General features: G+C 45.4%; 1 protein-coding gene across 1 annotated transcript in view; it reads left to right on the top strand.

Moving 5' to 3' along the window:
* The window catches only part of PTPRJ (protein tyrosine phosphatase receptor type J), a 161,200-nt gene that overhangs the window by 104,132 nt on the left and 35,443 nt on the right, over positions 1-21,625 (top strand). The window contains exons 2-7 of the mRNA XM_058526935.1: positions 7,461-7,479; positions 8,600-8,830; positions 10,783-11,058; positions 13,404-13,655; positions 15,022-15,246; positions 18,332-18,598. Of these exons, the coding sequence (XP_058382918.1) occupies positions 7,461-7,479; positions 8,600-8,830; positions 10,783-11,058; positions 13,404-13,655; positions 15,022-15,246; positions 18,332-18,598 (1,270 nt within the window). The remainder of the gene's footprint in view (positions 1-7,460; positions 7,480-8,599; positions 8,831-10,782; positions 11,059-13,403; positions 13,656-15,021; positions 15,247-18,331; positions 18,599-21,625) is intronic.

The raw sequence follows: 21,625 nt of genomic DNA, 5'->3' as shown, positions 1-21,625 counted from the left end.
TCAGAGCCTGGAGAGCCCCCGGGAGCTGGAGTGGTCGCAGAAAGTCATCAAGTGAGCTGAAGGGTGGCAGTTTGGGAGGTTCGGTGAGGCAAGAAGAGGGCTGTTAGGCTGGGAATATAGGAACCTTGTTTTGTTTGAGAACTCAGACACGGGATCTGTACTGCGTATGTCCTTCCGCTGTTTTATACTTGATGAACGCGATGGCTTGGTGAGACCCTCAAGTCCCAGCGCTCACAAGCATCAGGGACGTTGGACCTAAACCTCTTGATCGCTGTGCTGGGCTGCAGCTACCAGATTCACAGGCTCTCAGTGGTGATGTGACGTGGATCTTCCGTGTACCCCTGCAGACCCCTGCCCACCCATCTCCACCCTGCTCTGCCCACCAGGAGGAGGCTGACCTTTATGGTCTATGCCAGTGGGTGCCCTTGACCTCTGGCTTCCTGTTGGGCCGGCCAAGAGGAAGCCCCAGAGGGAGATGGGGGAGATGCAGCCCCTCAGCCTGTTACCTTGTCTTTCCACTGCTGCTGCCTCAGGATTCTTGCCCGTCCCTTCTTGGTTTCCCTTAACCCCACCCACACCCGTGTAAACAGACCCTTTTCAACTCTCCTCAGTTACCATGTTTGGGTGTGTCATCTGTCCCTGCCAGGATCCCGACGAATGCTAGCATGTTTTAGAAAGAGCAGTCTAGCAGTTCTGTTTATCTTCCACTGTGCATCGAAGGGAGAGATGAGAAGAGAGGCGGCCGGGTGTGTGGATGAAGGCACAGGGCCTGGCTCTCACCTTTGGTGGTCACAAAGGGCCTCAATTTAGGTCTCGGCCTTTTATATTCTAAATGAGGAATTCTAGCTAGAGTCACAGCGATGCTCTGACAGGACTGAAACAAAAATATACTGCAGCAGATAGCACCCTGCTCTGGCGCTTCTTAATTTCTCTTGTGTGAGTGCTGAGAGCTTCAAAAAATAAAAATGCAAATGGCTTGAATCTTTCTCAGCCTTAGAATGAGGCTGTTTCTGTTATTTAGGGCTGGAGATTGTGAGGACTTGGTTTACGGTGGCCACAGGCCGGAAGTGGGAAGTCAGAAGGTGTGTTGGACAAGGGAGCATCTTTAGGACGTGGCCATTGAGTGTGCCCACGAGGGATGAAGGGGGAGAGGAGTCGGACGTTATTCCGAAGTTTGTAGACTGGGAGACGGGTTTAATGGGGCAGTCACAGAGGGACTTGGAGAGCCGGAAAGAGACTATTTGCGAGTCTGTTTTGGTGTGTATGTAGGAGTAGTGTTTACATGTAGAGGAGTTGGGGAAAATTTAGAAGCTTTAGGTAAATGTGGCTCGTGAGATTCCTGTGACTTAGGTGTTGAGGAGGAAAAATCCATTGTTCAGAGTGGACCACTGGTGTAATGGCTGCAGCTTTGGCCAAATTGGGATGGCATGGAGGGCAGTGTTAACAGTTTTGTTTTCTCTGGGGCCCGGAGGAGGATCCTTGTGACTGGAGCCACACTTTCAGGACTGATGGTGGTTCCCAAAGAGGGGGAGAGAGAATTTTGCTCATCAGTGTAATTAGAGGAGGTTGTGAAACGGGAACACATCTTTAGGGGAGGGGAATGATGAACAAGGCTGGAAGTCTCAACAGCGAGGAGCAGACGACGAGGGAGAGGACTCTACAGTGCAGTGTTGGGTGTTCTTGGGCACAGTTAATGCCCAGCCATCTGGTCGACCGATGGGTCTCTACTGCACCTGGGGTATCTAGGTAACCGGAAGTCCTTGGTAGAACTGAGGACAGTGTCATACTCTTTCTGCCTATGTCAGTGCGCCTTCCTCCGAAGTCAATGAGCTTCATCTCTCATCTCAGTGTTTGCTCCTTTTGTGCAGCTCTGGCGGCCTGCAGAAGCCTTGGGTCATCTGTGTGGTGACCCTGCAGGGGAGTAATGAGAAGGAGGGTGAGCTATGAGTACTCCATCCAGGTCTGCATCTCAGGAGAGAAGGGGTTGGGGAAGCTTGGTTAGAGTGGTTGAGGTCAAGGTAGAGGTCCTGGGTTCTGGTTTTGGTGCTTCCTCCCTGGCTGTGTGTCCTTGGGTAAGCCACTTACTGTCTCTGGGCCTCAGTGCCCAATCATGTAACTGAGTGGTTGCTCAATTATCTAAATACTTTGGAGAGTATGAGTTTCAGATTGCCCATTGGTTTTGTTGGTAGGATCTGAGCCTTGGTGTTGTCATCCATATAATGGGGATAAAAGTATCTCACAGAGTTGCTGTGAAGATTTAAAGATGATGATGATAGCAATAGCAGCTAAATAGATCATTTAGTTTCATCCTCACTACAACAAGGCAGGTATGATTACCATCCCTGTTTAGAGATGTAGACACTGAGGGACAGAGAGGTTAAGCTACCTGCCCAAAGTCACACAGCCCGTAAGTGGTGGCACTGAATGGTTTCCTCCAGGTGATCTGAATCCAGATCCCATGCTTCTCTGACTGTCCAAATCCACCTTTCAAAACATCTTTATTTATCACCCCCCTGGCCATAGTGCTCCTTCAGGAAGCTTCCTTTCCCTCTTGCTTCCCAGTGGATGATCTTGATTATCAAGTCACCCACCTATACTATCTTTGTTTAAAAAATTGAAGTGAAATTCACATAACACAAAATTAACCGTTTTAGAGTGTCCAGTTCAGTGACATTTAGTACATTCACAATGTTGTGCAACCATCACCTCTATCTAGTTTCACATTTTTCATTACCCAAAAGGAAACCCAGGACCTGTTAGCAATCACTCTCCCTTTCCCCTTCTTCTGGCCCCTGGCAACTACTAGGTTGCTTTCTGTTTCTACAGATTTCCCTATTCTGGACATTTCATATAAATGGAATCACACTATGTGGGCTTCTGTGTTTGGCTTCTTTCATTGAACTTAATGTTTTTGAGGTTCATCCATGTTGTAGCAGGTATCAACATTTCATTCCTTTTTATGGCTGAATAGTATTCCATCGTATGGATATACCACATTTTGTTTATCCGTTTATCTGCTGGTGGACAATTAGGTTGTTTCTACCTTTGGACTATTGTGACTAGTACTGCTATGACACCCACTGTCTTTTATGCAAACACTGCGCCCTGAGTCAGTTTGGGTCCAAAGGTTGTGGCTTCTGGTGTCCCCTGAGTCCTAGCCACAGGATGGGCTCATTCATAACCCTCTTATTGCTGACTCTGCTGAAGCCAGGAGGGAAAAGGCTGGGAGCCTCAGACAGAGAAGGGAACAGACCTTGGAACCTGATGTGACCCTGGCACTGGGCATGGCTCTGCATCCTTTATCTGGTTTAATTTCTTCCCAGGGGAAAGTAGAGAGTGGAAAGGGCAGGTTTGATCTCCAGCCTGAAGCACCTCTTTTCATCTCTCTTTCCTGTGCCTGGGCCACGTTCATTCTAGCCAGGAAACTCCTTAGCTCTGTGACCTCATGTGGTGTACTCTGACCCTCAGTATCCTCTTCTGTAAAATGGGGATGATAATTCCTATTTTACAGAGTTGTTGTGAGGATTAAATGAGATGGGGCCTGTGGAATGCTTGCTTCTTTCCCTACCAGGATGTGGAGCCACTGGGTTAGGGACCAGTTGTGGAAGGGCACGTACAAGCAGGACAGTTTCTGTGGAATCCTTCTGGATAAACAACCTCCAGTGCCTTTTTGAGCCCTCTTAGAAGGGGAAGGAGCTGAGGTTATTCTCGTCATCATGTTTAGCTGTCACTGCTGGAAAGTTGTCCTCAACTTCCTTTTTCTGCAGTTAGTTAACTTCAGTGCTCGGTGTATGACTCTGTGGAAACTGGTTTCCTCCCGTTTAACCCCCACGCACCACTAGGCTTTGAGCTGACTTTAGAAAGATGAGCTTTTTGTTGATTGTATCCTTTTAAAAAGTACTTATGAAGGGTCCCCCATGCCAGGTATCTTGGGGGATGTCATTTGCAAGGGTCTTCTTTCCTGTGGTCAGTGGAAGAGTTTGGGGGCCTGGCAGACTGGAACTCACATCCTGGCTCTACTTCTCACGGACTAGCTCAGTGACCCTGGGCGACAGATTGTTGGCCTTTCCCTTTGTTTATCTGTAAAAATGAGGGTTAATCTGAAAATTACCTACTTTGCTTTGCTGTTGTTATTGTATCAACTAGTGTTCTCCTGGTTGTAAATAATAGACAACCCACAAAAATAGCTAAATAATAAGAGATGTTACATCTCCCCAGGCAAGAAGTCTGGAGGTGGAAAGGGTCTAGGATTGGTCGATTTAGCAGCTCGAGGGTCCAGTTGTTTTCCCTCTTTCTCCTCATCAGCCGTCCTCAGCAGGTGGGTGGTTTCTTCCCTCCTTGTGCTAAGCATTGGCGACAAGCAGTTGTGCCTCCTTGTCACACAGTGGCTGCAGCAGCTCCAGGCATCATGGGCAGACCCAATGAAATCCATCAAAGCAGGATGATATTTCCTCCCATGCGTTCCTTTTATTAGTGAGGGAGCTCTTCCCCAGGAGTCCCCTTGCAAACTTCTCTTAGGTCTCCTTGTTTCATGTCTTAGTCTGGGTCCTTTAGGTCGCTTGGATCCTGAGGCAAGGATTAGTGTTGATGCTTTATTTGGAAAATCAGGCCCAGGGAGGTCACGATCAGAGAGAGAAAGAACAGGGAGGCCAGGAATCATGTGAAGCCATGTGATGCGGTGTGTTATCATGCTGGCTATTGTTTCACGAAGAGCCTCAAGGAGACCCAGGCTGGTGTGTTCACATGGCTCGTAGAAACGGTACCCGGATTTGTCAAAGAACACTTTTACATTGCTTGCTGGATTTTTTGGAGGGTAGAGAGAAGAAAGGATAATATCTTTTGAAATTAATATTTAAACCTTCCCTAAGTCCTAGTACCTTTCTTGCCAGTTGCTTTACATTGGGAGGTAGCGTGACTGGTGGTTAAGAACATAGATTCTAGAGTCAGATTGCCTGGGTTCAAATCCAGGCCCTGCAGCTCACCAGCCCACGAGGGATCTGTGCCTACCTTGTGGGCACAGGTCTCCAAACATCCTTGTTTGGAGGATGAAGTGAGTTAATATCTGAAAGCACTTGGAACAGTGCCTGGCAGAGTCAGCGCCCTGTGCCTATCAGGTCAAATGCCTCAAGAACACAGAGTCAGAGCTATGATTTCAATCTCTGGAAACTTGCCTTTTTTGCCAGGACGATGATCCTTGCACTTTGATCTCTAGAACTCAGCGCTCTTTGGCACATTGTCCCATGTCATGACCATCAGCCCGTCAGTGTCTAGTGAGTGCAGGACTGTAAAGGATGCAGGCTGAAGTGCACCCACGCCCTTTGCCTTCATGGATGCCCTTCTCTGACTTCGCGCAGTGAATGGTGCCTCCCCAGGGGCACCCTCCATCTGTCCTCCTGCGGTTGGGTTCACTTGCCTTCCTCCCTCAGCCATGAGCCCCCCGTGTCATGGAGGCTGTCTGCTTTAGCCCAGTGCTTGGCACAGGCAGGTGATCGAGAATTGCTTGTTGAATGAATGTCAGCGCTTTCTCCTTTGAATGACTTATTCACAGACATGTCATTTCCTTTACTTTCCTGTAAACAATTTGAGGGCGGGACCCAGACCTTTAATGTTTTTAGGTGATATTTGGATGGATGGAGGACTGAATGGACTCCAGTTGAGGATACAACACTTAGATGCACTTACAAAGAGATAATAACGTTGCCAGGGGCTCGGACCTGCCATCCTAGAGTCACTAGGTTATGTAGTTTAACGTTATCCAACTACTGGGCCAAAAAAATGATTTGCTGCCCTGAGCTACTTGCCTAGCAACCAACTCCTTGTTTGTCTCTCTCTCTCGTGGTCCATCCTGGACTATGTGGATTGATGCGTAGTGTAGATTGAGGGGCGTTGAGGAGGCAGGAAGATGAGCTGAGAACGTTTAGGCCTGGGATGATGAGGGCTCGCGGGTAGAGTGGGGTACTGGGGATGGAAAGTTTGAGAGTGGGGGGGTGGGTAGGGAAGGGGAATCAACAGGGCTTGGCCCCCCAGGCTTTCAGGGAGTGAAGAGAAAGGAAGAGCCCTGGATTCCTTTGAGGGCTGGTGCCTGGCCGCTGGGAGGCGGGATGGGGAACAGACCTTTCCTTCTGTCTACCAGACGCACGAGAGGAGAAGAGATGTTGTCCTTGTCTTCTCTACTTGATAATTGCAAATGGCTGGAGAAGTAGAAGGAATACCGGGCTGGATAATCAGCCTCCAAGTGTCTTTCTTTCAGTGGCGTTTATTGACTGCCTGCTGTGTGCACCATTCTAGGCGTGGGGCACAGACGAGGTTTCTGTTCTCGTGGAGCGTACATTTTGGTTGGAGGAGACTGACGATAGTTGAGGAAAATCCCGAGGAGAAAGCACACCAGTGATGTGATGGAGAGTGAGGGGCGCTCATTTCCATTGGTTGGTTGGCAAAGGACTCGCTGAAGAAGTGGCATTTTAGGCCATGCCATGGAAGGTCTGGGGCAGAGTGTTTTTGAGGAAGGAAAGAAATGTGTCAAGGCTCGAAGGGGGAAACCAGCTTCAAGAACATTGTGAAGGGCGTAAGGAGGCAATGAGGTCAGAGGGGCCACAGAGGCTGTGGTTAAGAGTTTGAATTTTATTCTAAGTGTGATGGGAAGTTGGAGGACATTTTTTCCACTAGAGTCCCTTTTGATTTTTGTCCTCTTCATGAGGACCATACTTTGAAAAATACCATTAACCAAAAAGGTGTGTTTACTAAACAATAGAACACACAACCTTGGATTATTTTAGGTTTTTAAAGTATGAGGAAATAATTTATGGATCACGACGAATATCTCTGAGGACCCCAGGGATCTAAAGATGACAGATGTCAACTAAACAATCTTTAAGGTCCCTCTGTTTCAAACATTCATTCTTCCCAAAGCTGCATACCATACGATTAAAAAAAAGGATTACTGCCACCTACTGATAGAAGGAAGAAGATGCCTTTTTGCACAATGAAAATCCCAAACCCGGTGGATTTCTTCCGTGACACATCTGGCTTGACACTCTGCAGTCGTGACCTGAAGATGGGTCTGGGCAAGGGGTGTCATGGTCCTGCTTTCCTTTCTTTCTGGCCCAGAGAATCTCAACTCTATTTGTGTCTTTTGGCCTCAGTTTACGATGCACTGGCAGGAGGGAGTGACCTGGGGAGCTGCCCCAGTGTTGGATGTATCTGTGGGGAAAAACAGTGGGTAGTCAACAGCCTGTCGACCTCCATATAACCGAGTTAATCCATTGTTTGTAATTGACCCGCGGTTACACTGAGTTCCCCTAGTCAATGTCCCCACCCCCGGATCCCGGCCAGCAGGCCTTTGCTTAATGTACTTCCTAACACCCCACCCCCGTTATTAAATTCTCAACTGCTTTATTTCTGATTTGCATTTTCCGTGGCTGAATGAATCTGCTGACTTCCGTTTTCTTTTTCTGTTACAGGTTGTGTGCGCAGGTGACTGTAAGTACCACTTCCCTCTCCTCTCTTATGTTGTTCACTACCGCCCCCCCATGGACACAGCAACACTAACAGCCATGTGGAAATCAGAAAATGCTAATTTCTGAAATCTCGCTTAGTTTCCGATTTTTCTTTGGAAGTGGAGTGAGGGTGAAAACAGCAAGTGAAAGAAAAAACTTGATCAACTGTGCAACCCTGACAAATAAAAAATTTATATTTTCTGTGATTTTCATTTTCCAACCTATATCCATGAGTGACTTAAAAAAAAAAAACTTGGTTGAAACTCTATGCAGTGTGATTTATGTTTATTTTATGTGCCATTATTCTCTAAGTATTTTCTTGGGTTGATATATTGCCCCATGATTTTTAAAATGGTGTACGGGGTTTGTATAACCTTTGGAAAACCAGGCGTAGCCTCCTGTGTATTATTTTGGTTGAGTCCCAGTTGCTAGCTAGTGCTGGTCCATTGAATTCCTCCCTGGTCTAAAGTAAAATGGGGGGAAAAAAGGATCTGGTAATAAGTTTTTAATGAAGGTAAATATATGCAGTTGAAAGCACCGTTTATTCTGGGATAATGTCCGTACTAATTTTTTTGGTCATAATTCGTTTCTATAAGAAATAAAGATAATAGTATTTGATAGTTTTTTTTTTTAATGTACCTTTTGGAAAAAATAAAAATTGCTATCTTTTGTCTGTCCTTAAAATTTGGGGACTTTTTTTTTTTCTGATTGGTAAAATCCCAAAGTCTGTGAACCACAGAGATAAAATAATTAGGATGTTCTCCCAGTGTCATATAAAGGGGGCAGATCTTGCTGAAACCTTCTAATAAAGCAAATCTCGGTTAATAACAGTCATTATGCAAAGCCTGTGCAAACAATGGGGAGAGTTCTGTAACTGCTTTTTCTTTCTTGTTAATCAGTTTGGTAAATAAACTGCTGGGTACCTTGTGCAAGCTTGAATCACTGGTGCCAAAGAAGAAAACACCTATGCACAGAGTTGAGAAGGGAAGATGAAGGAACCATGATACGTTTTTAAAATTATAATAAAAAACTTGTTGCATAGCCAACATATGGTGGGAGGTGCCTTTTTATTAGTTTGCGTGTTTTTCTTTCCTGTGTTCTAGGCCCCAACTGTGATCTGGTTACAGTCATGTCTACAGCCACCAATATTAATATTAGTGAGACCCCAGGAAACTTTTCAGTAGTAAATGTGACTGGTTTGGATGGCCAGATTCAGTGGCGTTCCCAAGGAGACGGTGACGGGAAGACTTCATTTGAGGGGCTGGTTTCTGGGACCAAATATCTTATCAGATTTTCAAATGGCTCTATTACCTGCTGCCGACACATGCCAACAGGTGAGTGAGACTTGTCTTTTGAGATGGATCGCAGTGTATTTGCGATCACTTGATCTGAGCTTCAACAGTAAAAAGCCACTACTTCTTGTATCTCTCTTCTCTCCATTCTTGCCCTGTTGCCTGGCATGAGGGGTGTCCTGGCTCCTCTGACAGCTGCTCTAACACTTGTCTTTCTGCCTCCTCTTTGAGCACTCCTGGAGTGCTGTGGCACTGAAGAGCACAGACTCAGAAGCAGAGACCCAGGTTTGCTTCCTGGGTCTGTCAGTTTCTAGCTGTGTGGCCCTGGGCAAGTCATTGGTCCTCTTAGACCTCAGTTTCTTCATCTTTATTTTAAAAAAAAATACATACATACGTATGCACACACGTATTTTAAAAGCATATTTTTAAATGTGTTTTATTTTCTGAACTGTTGAAACTTAAGAACTTGCTTTTCCAAAACCTTCCCAGAATCCCTGTGTGAATCAACAAACTTTAGTTCTCAACACGGTTCTCCTTCTTTAAAATGGTGCCATAGCCTTCCTCATGAAGTTGTTGTGAAGCATAAATGAGAAAATGTAGGCACAGCACGTGGTACTGGGTTTGGGTCATGCTCAGGCTTAAAACAGGGCTGCTGCTGTTCTCGCTGTCTCCACCACTGTAAGCCTGGTTATTGCTTTGTTAATATCCTTTCACCATCATCAGCATTGATTGTAAGTGGCACCACAGTAATAACCTGCCAGAAATGCTTCTCTGACACTGTGAACTTGTCACTTTATAAAGAAGCTCAAGTCTGGAGGGCCTTCCTGGCATGAAATTTATTGAATTATGGGCCACAAGATTCTTCCCTGTCTGTTCCTTTTTCCTCTGTCTTGTTTCCTCTCCTGCCCTTTTTCATTGATTGGGTAAGTGTTTGCATCTCCCAGATGCGGGTAAGGCACACTCTCCGTGCTGTCATTTGAAGGTCACGTGCATGCTGAGGTGGTGTTACCTGTACCATCGTTACTCTGCTGGGGCCAATCCCTGGGTCCTCAAGAAGAAGGGCCTTACTCCCTGTGCTTACTCCTTCATTGCTAGTTATTACTCCTCGATCTTGAGTGTAATTAGGATGCATCTTTTTGAAGTTATAGTTACTGTTAATAACCATAGTGGCTTCCGTTGTTTTAAGATCCTGTGCATTTACCATTTGACAGGTGATGAAAGTGAGGTTCAGAGAGCTGAGATGACTGAGTAAAATCACGTGGCTGATGACTAGCAGGATTGACTCTGAACCCAGGTTTTTTTTAATGTCCAAATCCAATGACCTTGTTTACCGTATCATGCGTTAAGAATAATCCTTTGTGTTTAATATAGTATATTAGAGGTGTCCACAGAGGAACCTGAGACTGAGAGGTTTTAAGGGACTAATTCCAGGCCACATAGCTAAGGGGCAGAGCAGGTCCTTATGTCCGGGTCTGGATTCTGGGACCAGTCTTTCCTCCTCATGCTATTCTTTATGCTATGCTATTCTCTTTATGCTGCCATCTCTGTGCTGGAAATCTATGGAAATGCCTCGTGATATCAAGGTTTGGCAAAAATGTTATCACATGCTTCTGCACCATGTAACACCTCTCCACATGCAGCATTTTCTGAGAATCAGGAGACAGACTCATTTTGCATCTTAGGTCTCTTTTTCTATCAGCTTCTATCAGATTTAACCCATGCTCAAGTCACAGCCAACATGGCCAACCTTTATCATTTTTCTCTCTGTTTTAAAGCCTTTTGTTTCACTAACGCACATGCATAAATGTGTGGATATGTGTTTAAAGGTATTTTGTTGGAAGGAAGTCCAGGAGGCAAATAAAGGGAAATGAAATTCTCTGATGGCAAATTTCACTTCTGGAAAGTAGACAGAGCAGTTCTTATTCTTACATTTCTTTTTTAAATGTAATTTTTATTTCTCTTTCTTTTTTTTTTTGGAAACAATATTAAAATAGAATCCAGTACTGTGTTTTCCACTGAAGCTGTTTCCATCAGTCCGACCAGTGTGACCTTAACGCGGGAGAACGATGACATAGCTGCTTCTAACAACAGTGGACCACCTCCCACGATGAGGAGTGAGACGGAGAATGTTGCATCGACGATCCCTGCTGCAAATCCAACAAGAAATGACATCACAGGTTTAAGTCCAACAGCTTCATATCCACCCTCCACCACTTCAGGAGCGTTTGACAAGACTAGCGGACGTCCGCTGGACATAAATGTTGCGACAGGTGAGATGAACAGCTTCCAGGAATGATCATGAACCATTCCTTTTCATCCTGTGTCCTAGGGCCTTGTCCATTCCAGTTGCCTGTTGGAAAGAGATCAATTTTCGTTAACTGTGGAAGAGGAGAAAAGATTCTGTGTTGTTTCAAGCGCAGAAGTTCAGTTGGCTGGATCATTCAGTGTTAAGGTTTTATCTGTTTGGGGATGTTTTAACTACTTCCAACTGTCTTGTTTAAAAAATCTTTTGTTAGTATTGGTTAATACTTTTCTGCTAAGACTTGGGAGCAGAGACCCCATTAGGAATGTGTCTTGATGGTGTCAGAAATGACTAGGCTTCTGTTAAGCTCCCCAGGAAAGTTGATGCTGTGTTTATATTCCTAGGAGTTTCTGTTGGGCGTGAAAGTTTGGTATACTTTATAGAGAAATGTGTGTTTCAAATGCAATAAGAGCCCGGTGACATTTGATTAAGCTTAGATTTTTATTTAGCTTAGATATCAATACCCTGAGTCACCTGTTATAGCTGCAAATTTAGCTCTTTTTTTTTTTTTTAAGCTGAAAAGAACCAAAAATATAAAAAAGAGATGAGAAGCTCTTTTTAAGCTGAAAAGAACCAAAAGTTTAAAATAGAGATCCTCTGTTGGTTTTCTTATCTGGGCATGTGATCTCATTGGCTGGTGAAGGCCATAGAAGCCTGACCTATTGGAGCCCATGGCTTGAAGGGACCGCTGGCTCAGCACCTTTTGTACACGGAGCAGGCAAAACTAAACCAGTGGTTTTCAACATTTTTTTTTTTTTTTGCCAGAAAACTATTTATTTAAACAAAATCTTGCCCAGAAGCCCAATAAGTAAAAGGAACTGGAGAGAGCAGGGAGCTATAGGGATGGGGTGTCACAGGTACCTTCAAAAAACTCCTGAGCTCCTCAGAGCACAATTTTAGAGAAAAATAAAACCCCACAATAAAGGTTTGCTGTATTATATTGTGAAAGAGAGTAGAAAAGAAGAAGAGGGCAGAGAGAAGATAGAAGAGTGTTAAGGAGGAAAAAGAAGATAGAATTTAGATATAGTGACGGGTACAAGGCGATACAGAATTGGTGACTGTTCTGGACTATTCAGGAAGCACCAACCCGGGATCAGAGTATCCCTTCTCCATCTTAAAGCCCCTGAGGACAAGGCTGTGTTCATCAGCTACTGTTTATGGAGCATGAACTATGTACTTAGCTGTCCCAATACATTATTTTGTCCCCACGTCAATCCTGAAGGCTACGGTGGAAGAAACTAATGCTGAGAAGTTGTTTCTTCTGAGGTCCCAGAGTTATTGAGCATCAAGTGGTGGGAACCCAGGGAGCCTGATTCCCAACCACTATAGTATAGTGATATTCATAACAGTTGCCCAGAGTCATTGAGCTGGCTAGTTTATTGGTGTTACATTTCTTTAAAACAACAACAAAAAAGACACATGGGTGACCCAATTTAGAAATCTTTGCATCAGAAACATTTGCTGTGAAGAATGGAATCATGGAGTGGATCAACTCACTTCAGAGCTGCACGGTGCCTTTTGGTCGCCTAGGCCAGTGTCTTCGAGTTCAGCAACCTGCAGACCTCGGGCAGGGTTTTTGCTCTATCTGCACCGCTACCTGGGCTTCTGTACACTTAAACCTGGAGCCCTGGGTTCTAGTTTCTTCGATGCCACCAGTAGTGTGCGTTCTTGAGCAAGTCACTCCGCCTCTCTGTATCTCCATGTTCTCATCTCAAGAATGGACAGAGTGGATGTCCTTTTGGCTGAAATGATTTGACTTATGTCACCGACAGCCAAACAAGGTGATGGAAGGAACAGTGGGGGATAGTATGGGGAGATAGATGGGAAGGTAGATGGGAAGACTTCTGAAAAATCCCCTGGGGTTGGAACACAGGGATGAGCTTCTTAGTTGAAATATGTTGGTGCTATGAAATGATATTATTTGTAGTATCTTGAATCGAGACCTTTAGATGTAGCAAACAGCCACTCTATTTGATGTTTTGTTCCTGATTTCTAAAACAAATATAATTAAATGCTGCTGTTTGTAAGTGACAATTTAGAAGACTGTCAAATCACTATTGGAGTTAACTGTGTCGGAGAACAGTACAGATCCTAAAAAATTTTGGCTTTAAGGTTTATTCTTTCTCCTCCTTTCTGCATAATGATATATTGTTTTTTTCCTGCTCTGAAATGCTGGCATTGCACTGGACTCTGGATATAAAGGAAGTATTTTTAGTGGGTCACGTTGAAACATCAATGACCCCAGTCATTTTTAATGCAAGGTGACTGCAAATATCTTGTCCTATCACTGCATATTGTGTGTTTTTAAAATAGAGCCCAGTCCGGTTTCTGCGGTTCGCTTTGCCTTGGTGGGTGTGACGGAAGTCTCTCTTACCTGGAGGAGTGGTAATGACACTGCTACCTGCCGGATGCTCCTTGAAGTCCTTGGAAGCCCTGAGGAGATGACTCAAAACCTAGCGGTCAATATTTCAGACCTGAAGCCGGGGAATCAATACAAGGTCACCCTGTATTTTTTGGAACCAAATGAGACACAGAGACACCCCCTGGTTACAGAAGTTTGCTTAGGTGAGTTACAAAAGAGTGCTTCTCCTCTGCCTTGTGGTTTTGACTTTCAGTAACTTAATCATTAAAAAAAAATATTGTGCTTATATATGTATAGTTTGAGAATTTATAGAGGGTTTGTAGTTTGACTCCACACCTGTTTGAGGAAGGAGAGGGAAATGTGCTTATTTTATGGGTCAGCACAGTGGGGTTCAGACTGGTAGTGGGGGTTGAAACTTTTTGGAGCCTGGCATCCAGGGAAGTAGCTGGCCCCTTTAGCTTTTTAAAAATTTCTGTCGAACAAATAACAGATGGGTTAACCCAAGTAGGGCCATTAGAGGAACTTACCACATCCGTTGAGAAAAGGGATGCTTTGCAGACAAATCTAGCAAACATCTTCTGTGGTGACAGTGGGGCAGTCATTTGCAGATTTCATAGCATTTTTAGAGGTAACCCTGTGGATTGAGAGGAACAAGTACTTAATCCCCATTTTACACATAAATACAGAACTACAAAGTGAGTGTTAAGATTCTTTTTTTTTTTAAATTTTATTTATTTATTTATTTATTTTTTCCCCCAAAGCCCCAGTAGATAGTTGTATGTCATAGTGGCACATCCTTCTAGTTTCTGTATGTGGGACGCAGCCTCAGCATGGCTGGAGAAGCAGTGTGTCGGTGTGCGCCCGGGATCGGAACCCGGGCCGCCAGTAGTGGAGCGCGCACACTTAACAGCTAAGCCACGGGGCCTGCCCGTGAGCGTTAAGATTCTTGATCGCCAGTGACAGAAACCAGAATTTAAATAACTTTGACTGAAAGAGCAGCTTATTGGCTCATGTATATTTCCTTGCTTTGGCTTGCAAGGCCTTGAAGAAAGAGACGAGGTGACTCTCATCTCTTTGTCTTGCTTCTTTCTTTTTATCAGCTTTGTTCTCAGAGTGGCTCCCTCCACACAACTCAAGGAGAAATGGCCACCAGCAGTTCCCCTGTTTCACCCCCTATCAACAGGGGTGTGGTCCAGGGGAAAAATTCCTTGAGTTGGCTCTGATTAGCCAAGTTTGAATCATGTGGCTGTCCCTGGAGGACCACATTTGGTGTTGAGTGGGAGAAGATGATTTCCCGAAAGAAGGGGGAGAGATTACAAGTAGCTGAATTTGAAAGAGAAGCACAAATATCTGTTGTGCTACCTGGAATAAAAGTACAAAGTGAAATGATTCAAGAGGATGTATCTCTGTTTGGGGAGGAGGAGGAGGAAGGGAACAGATATTTGTGGAGTCCAACTGTGGGTACTGTCTTACGTGTCATCTTAATGGAGAGGAGGGCAGGGGTGCTGAGATAAGACAGGGATGTCCTTCTGTTGCAGTTAATGTCTTTGGCTTTTGTGTTTGAAACAGGTACCAACAACACAGACAGCTTGCCCCAGCCACCTGAGAACTCCACTGCCCCGGTGATCAAACATTGCCCGGAACCGGCAGACCGATCCTCTGACCATCTTCTGACCCGAGGCACGCAAGTCCTGCTTTTGGGATTAAAGCCTGACACACAGTACAAGGCCACTATTTATTCTCGAGCAACAGATGGCACCGAAGGAAAGCCCCGGACCATCGAGTTCAATACAAGTATGTTGAATTTTGTAAAATGGCTTCAGCCAGAGTTTTCTAGCACAAAGATTTGTCTTCTGTGATTCTAGCTCTGAGGTTATCTCTTGCTTCGTAGGTAGTTTTGTTGTCAGAGGGAGTTTCCTGGAAGAGATTTGGGACAGAGTAGATCCAGTAAGTTTCTTCTCAACTATGTAGCCAAGACACTTCTTTCCTTCAGCTCAGTAAACATATTGAGCAGCTACTCTGTGCAGATGCTAGGCGCTGCCGCATGTCTTTCTTTCGTATCTCTGCATACTAGCCAATGAGACAATACAATTATAAGCCAGTGTGTCATGTTTTTCTCTTATAAATAGAAATTCATTTTGTCAATGTTGGTTAAGTGTTTTCCCCTGGAGATAAGAAAATGAGTTTTCCTTTTTTGGTCTGACATTGGAATGCATACTGATCTTTCTATGGAAACTTGTTGACATGCACATTGCTGCTTTCTACTTATAATTTATTACCATGCCCACTCTGTAAATTGACCAATATTTGGAGGCTTTTTGGGTTGGTACTGATGAGGGCATGAAGAAACGCACAGTTCCTACTCTCAGAGAATTTCGGTGTAGATGGGGGATCGAGACAGACATACGTGGACAAATACATGCTCAGCTCTGAGGGTTCAGGAACAAACGCTACGGCATCTTAGCCCTTAAGGGCTTGGTTGCAGGCAGCACGAACTGACTCTGGTTATCTTATCCAAAAATATCTCTATTGGGAAAGGCTGTCATAGAAGTACAGAACAGAGGGAGTGGGGGCTGGAGGACCAAGAACAGAAACCTGACTAGCCTCCAGGAAACTCTGGAGGGCTGGACCACCCTGGACCTGGCGACACTCCCTCAGGATTCAAAGTCCCGAGACGGAGAGGGTGTCACATACCTGCTTTCTGGATGGCTGTGCTGGGGTAGGAAGCCCCTGTCCCCTCAGCTTCTATACGAGTGACAAGCACTTCCTCCCGCCAACGGGGGTTGAGGTGCTATTCAGAAGAGGGGGTTGGGAGCTGCACAGGTCATACATGGCCACTGCCCCCTGCAGCTGCTCACTAAGTGCTGTGGGCATTGGAAGGTGAGAGCAGGATCTTCACATCAAATCCTCAGGGAAGGCCTCTTCTACAGGCAGGATTTGAACTTGCTTTGAAGGGAGGGTAGAATCTGGATAAATGGAGAGGAGGAGGAGGACACGTCAGTTGAGGAAACATGAGTGAATGTGTAGATGACGGACACCGATGTATGAAGGTAGAGACGCATTGGGATTCGGTGATGTCTCAAGGACCCTGATAATTCCAGAGAGGTTGATTAATTCCTAGGGAGAGATTGTATGTGTGTTCAGAGCGTTATCTCTCTCTCTTTTGGAGAGTAGGGGGCATGCTGTAGACTACTTGGAGGCAATAACCCCCCAGGCTGTATTACTTGCACAGGGCTAGAAAATTTGGGCAAGAAACCTGTCACAAGTCATGTCTGAAAGGAATTGTTGCTTTTGCTGTTATCCACGTTGGAGGAGGGTCCACTTGTGTCCTCCTTCCTTCTTTCCTCTTCCACTGGTGATGCTAGTGTGTGCATGGGGGAGGGGAGGATACAGCTGTAGGAAAGGCCTCTTGGGCTCTTGGAGCCCTCAGTGACCCAGCAGGTAGGCAAGTGGGAGGCCCGTGGGTGAAGAGGGCTTGGTGTCTAGAGGGTGGGTAAGTTTCGAGGAGGAGGAGGAGGCAGAGGAGGAGGAAGGGGCTCCTTCAGGCCTGCCATAGTGGGGGGCTGTCCTACACAGATGCTTGTGCAGGAGGGTGAATGGGGCTGAAATCTAGCCTGTGGGCCCCTCACCAGGCCATGCACCCCAGGGCTGGGTCCTTCCAGAGGAGGGGCCCTTTGCCTAATTTGCTAAAATGGGTCCTGTGGATTAGTATGGGCCTTGGGTTCCCTGCTTTTTAAAGCAACTTAAGCAGAACTGAAGTAATAGTCATTGCATCTTAGGCTCTTGGTCCTATGCATAGACACACAGGCTGGTTTGTGTTAAACTGTCTTAGTGCTTGATAAATAATAATTATAGTAGTCTTAACCTTTTCTATATGGTGTGTGTGTGTATGTATATGTGGGTGTTTATACATATACATGCACACATAGTGCACATGTATTCACACACACATACATATACATGCATGTATCATATTAGGAATTTTTTGAGTGACTAGTTAGGTGGGATGGGGTTAAGGAAGCCATCTGGGGACGTTGAGACGCCTGAGACTAGTCATGGTAGAAAACCACCTCTAAGGTTGAAGAACACAGGGGAGGTGCTGGTGTTTCTGGAGCCCAGTGAGGGCTGGGGCAGTGGAGGATGCATCCGTGCCAGAACAGGCAGCCCAGAGAGGAGGCAGTGGGAGAAAGACTCCACTGCTTTTTCCTCCAGTTCCCCAGCAGCCTGCCCACATTGCCTATTGGCAGAACCTGATCCCAGGCCATCTGGCGGGGTCCTCCCTTGCCCCATGATGCAGTGTGCAGGGGTCAGCCTCCGGGGGCACAGAGCAGGCAGGAGAAGGACAGAGGACGGATTGAGAGTGTGGGGTGGGCAAGTGGTGAATAACTAGCACTCTTGTGTTATCTTTTCTTGAGGTTAGGATTGTTATCCTGATTTTAGAGATGAGGAAACTGAGCTCAAGTGATTTTCTTAAGATCCACCTGGCTGTTAGAGCAGAGCTAACCTTGGAACCCAGACCTGCCTCATGCTAAAGTCTGTGGTCTTTAATTGACCACAAGGCATGGCATGTGAAGAGTTGGAGTTCTTCTTTGAGGAGTCCATCATATCTCTAAAAGTCAACTCACAAGATGAACAAAGAGTAACTCTGTGGTTGCAATTGGCTAGGTTGTTTCTTCACCTAAGATGATGCCTGACTTTTGCTGGGACCCCCCATACATTTGTGTATGTTGTGGTTGTGGTTAAATGGAGCAGAATAGAAGGGAACGATCGCCAAGAGTGTTTCTTAGATTTGATGACATGTCCTGGTGACAGCTTGTCTCTCTCTCCCTCTCTGGCTTGGCCATTCAGGTGTTTGTTAACTCCTCTTGTGTGTTCACAGACTCCAGTCAGGTTTTTGACATCAAAGTTGTGAACATCAGTGCCACAAGCATGACCTTGACCTGGAAAATCAATGATAATAAGTCATCCTCTGTCTATACCTACGAGATAGAAGTTGCTACAGAGACCGGTTCCCTCAATCTCACCGTCAATGAGACTCGTGCCCTCATCGCTCCACTCAGCTCGCGTACCTTATACAACATCACGGTGCGTCCTTTCCTTGACAACGGTTCCAAAGGCATGCCGGGCTTTCTCCAAGTGTACACCCGTGAGTTCACTCTTTGCTTTGCCAACCTTTCTTCCCCGCCTGCCATGCGCCAGGCCCAGATACAATAAAGGCTCTGTTCCTGCCCTCAAGGGAAGCACAGCTCAGTGTGTGGGCCCACAGGGACTCTTACCTCCTTCGGGATGTGCGATGTAATAACATGATCATCAGTTGACCCTACCTACGTGCTGAGCATCATGTGACATACTCGCCATCTCATTTAATGTTCACAAATCTGTGACATGGTTGCCATTAGCCTTATTTCATGGATGAGGAAGCCAGGGCTGAGAGAGGTGCTGTAGGCTAGTGTCACACCTGGTAAGTGACAGAGGTGGGATTAGACAGCTGCGCTGTCTTGACTCCAGCCTGTGCTTGTAGCAACCATTCTAGTGTGGTAGAGACCTAGAGCAAATTGATACATGGAGACCAAAAGGACCTGGATACTCACGTCCCTTTGTCCTTGGGATGCTGACATTATAATGTCTCATCCTTTCTCTGCTTAACTGTCCCTTAAAGATACGATGATAGGCAGCAAATGAAAGGCTTTTTATTCCAAAGAAGGTCCAATAATTTCAAATAAAACAATAGTGGTGTATTACTAGTATAATGTATAACAGTATTGGTATCACACTGTGCCAGGAGCTTTACGTGGATTGCAGTGGTCTTCGTGGTAGGCGTTAGGATCCACTGTTTTACAGATAAGAAAACTACAGCCCAGTACAGCTGAATAATTTGTCTAAGACCACAGAGCCTAGCAAGTGGCGGAGCAGGGACTTGAACCCAGGGATGCCTGTCTCTGGACCCAGGGCTTGTCCCACGAGAATGCTTTACTCGAGTGTCTGTTGCTTCCCAGGAAGCGCACCTTAGGCGTTCTTACAAAAGTCTTCTGAACTGGCTCTTTGGGGTAAATGGAATCTGTTTTCACTTCTTCACTTTTTACTTTTTTTACTGTTTAGTCTCTCTATTAGTTAGGATTAGTTTTGGCTGTGAGTAACAAAACACTCACCAAGTATTGGCTTAAATAAGACAGAAGTTTAATTCTCTCTAATGGTAAAAGAAGCCCTCTGCTAGGCAGGATGGGATAGTAGACTGTCAGGGCTCAGTTGCAGGAAACAGAAACTGTGAGCTGTTTTAAGCTGAGAGGGATTTAGTCTGGGAATTGAGGGTTTAGAGAATCATTGGAAGGGCTGTGTATTAGTTTGCCAGGGCTGCCATAACAAGTACCACAGACTGGGGGCTTAAACAATAGCAATTTATTCTTTCACAGTTCTGGAGGTGAGACGTCTGAGATCAAGGTGACGCAGGGTTGGTTTCTTCTGAGGCCTCTCTCCTCGGCTTGTGGATCGCTGTTTCTCCCTGTGTCTTCACGTGGTTGTCCTTTGGTCTGTGAATGTGTCCTAATCTCTTCTTCTTATAAGGACACCAGTCAGATTGGATTAAGGCCCACCTTGATGACCTCATTTTACCTTAATTACCTCTTTAAAGACCCTATCCTCAAATACAGTCAAATTCTGAGGTACTGGGGTTAGGTACCTCAAAATATGAATTTTGAGGGGACACAATTCAACTCATAACAGCTGGAGAGCAGGCCTTAGGCTGGGACCCAGAAATGACTCCCAAACTAAGGGTACAGAATCCCCCATCTGGGGAGTCACCAGCTTTGTCACAGTCAGCAGCCCTGGCTGTAGGTGCTGGCTCCAGGAATCTGTGTTCTGAGCTGCAGTCCTGGGATCAGGAAGCTGCAGCTACCATCACAGCCGCAATCTTGGTTCTAGAACTATGCCTAGCTCTAGCCTGAGTTCCAGTCATTGTATCCACATTCCAGCTACAAGAAGGAGGAAGGGCAGAAGGTAGTGCTCCATGCTTTAAGGATACTTCCTAGAAGTCATACACTACCTCTGCTCACATGCCATTGGCTAGAACTTAGTCACATGGCTAATCTAGCTGCAAGAGATGCTGGGAAATGTAGTCTTTATTCCCAACAGCCATGTACACAGCTAAAAATCTGGGGGTGTATGACTAAAGAAAAAGAGGGAGGGAATGGATTTTGGGGGTCAACAGCAGCCTCTGCTACTCCTCCCTAAAAGGAGGCTCTGGGAAATGTAGTAATATATTTAAGATAAAGCAGCCAGCAGCAGCCAGTCCTACTCCAGGGTCTGAGCCCTTGCCCATGGGGTTCCCACCTCCTCTCGTTTCTGTGAATGATTCTGTACAACCTAAGCGCACAGTTTCTGCACTCTTGTGGCCAAATGTCCTCTCAATGGCCAGAAATACCAGTTTCTGAGGGTCTCATGTTGTAGGTTATAACACAAAGAAGACAGAAAGAGAGATCAGGTGACCCAAGTGTGCATTTAATCTCAGTGTAAATATTTTGTGAGATTCAGTCACCTTTGTTTTCTGGAGAAAGAAATTCTTTTTTTTTTTTCCGATTTTTTTTTTATTGATGTTTTAATGGTTTTTAACATTGTGAAATTTTGGGTTGTATGTTTTTGTTTGTCCATCACCATATATATGTCTCCCTTCACACCTTGTGCCCACGCCCCACCCCCCACCCCCACTGCCCCTGGTAACCACAGTACAGTTTTCTCCGTCCATGTGTTGGTTTATATTCCACATATGAGTGAGATCATAGTGTTTGTCTTTCTCTTTCTGGCTTATTTCACTTAACATAATACCCTTCAGCCCCATCCATGTTGTTGCAAATGGGACGATTTTGTCTTTTTTTATGGCTGAGTAGTATTCCATTGTGTATATATACCACATTTTCTTAATCCAATCATCAGTTGAGGGACACTTAGGTTGCTTCCACTTCTTGGCTATAGTGAATAATGCTGCAATGAACACAGGGGTGCATAAGCCTCTTTGGATTGTTGATGCAGGTTCGTTGGATAGATTCCCAGTAGTGGGATGGCTGGGTCGTAGGGCATCTCTATTTTTAATTCTTTGAGGAATCTCCATACCGTTTTCCATAGAGGCTGCACCAGTTTGCATTCCCACCAGCTGTGTATAAGGTTTCCTGTTGGAGAAAGA

Source organism: Diceros bicornis, chromosome 31 (genome assembly GCF_020826845.1).
Source record: "Diceros bicornis minor isolate mBicDic1 chromosome 31, mDicBic1.mat.cur, whole genome shotgun sequence".
In the NCBI taxonomy this organism is placed as follows: domain Eukaryota; kingdom Metazoa; phylum Chordata; class Mammalia; order Perissodactyla; family Rhinocerotidae; genus Diceros; species Diceros bicornis.
The sequence above is the reverse complement of the archived record's forward strand: the minus strand, read 5'-3'. Positions and strand labels throughout refer to the sequence as shown.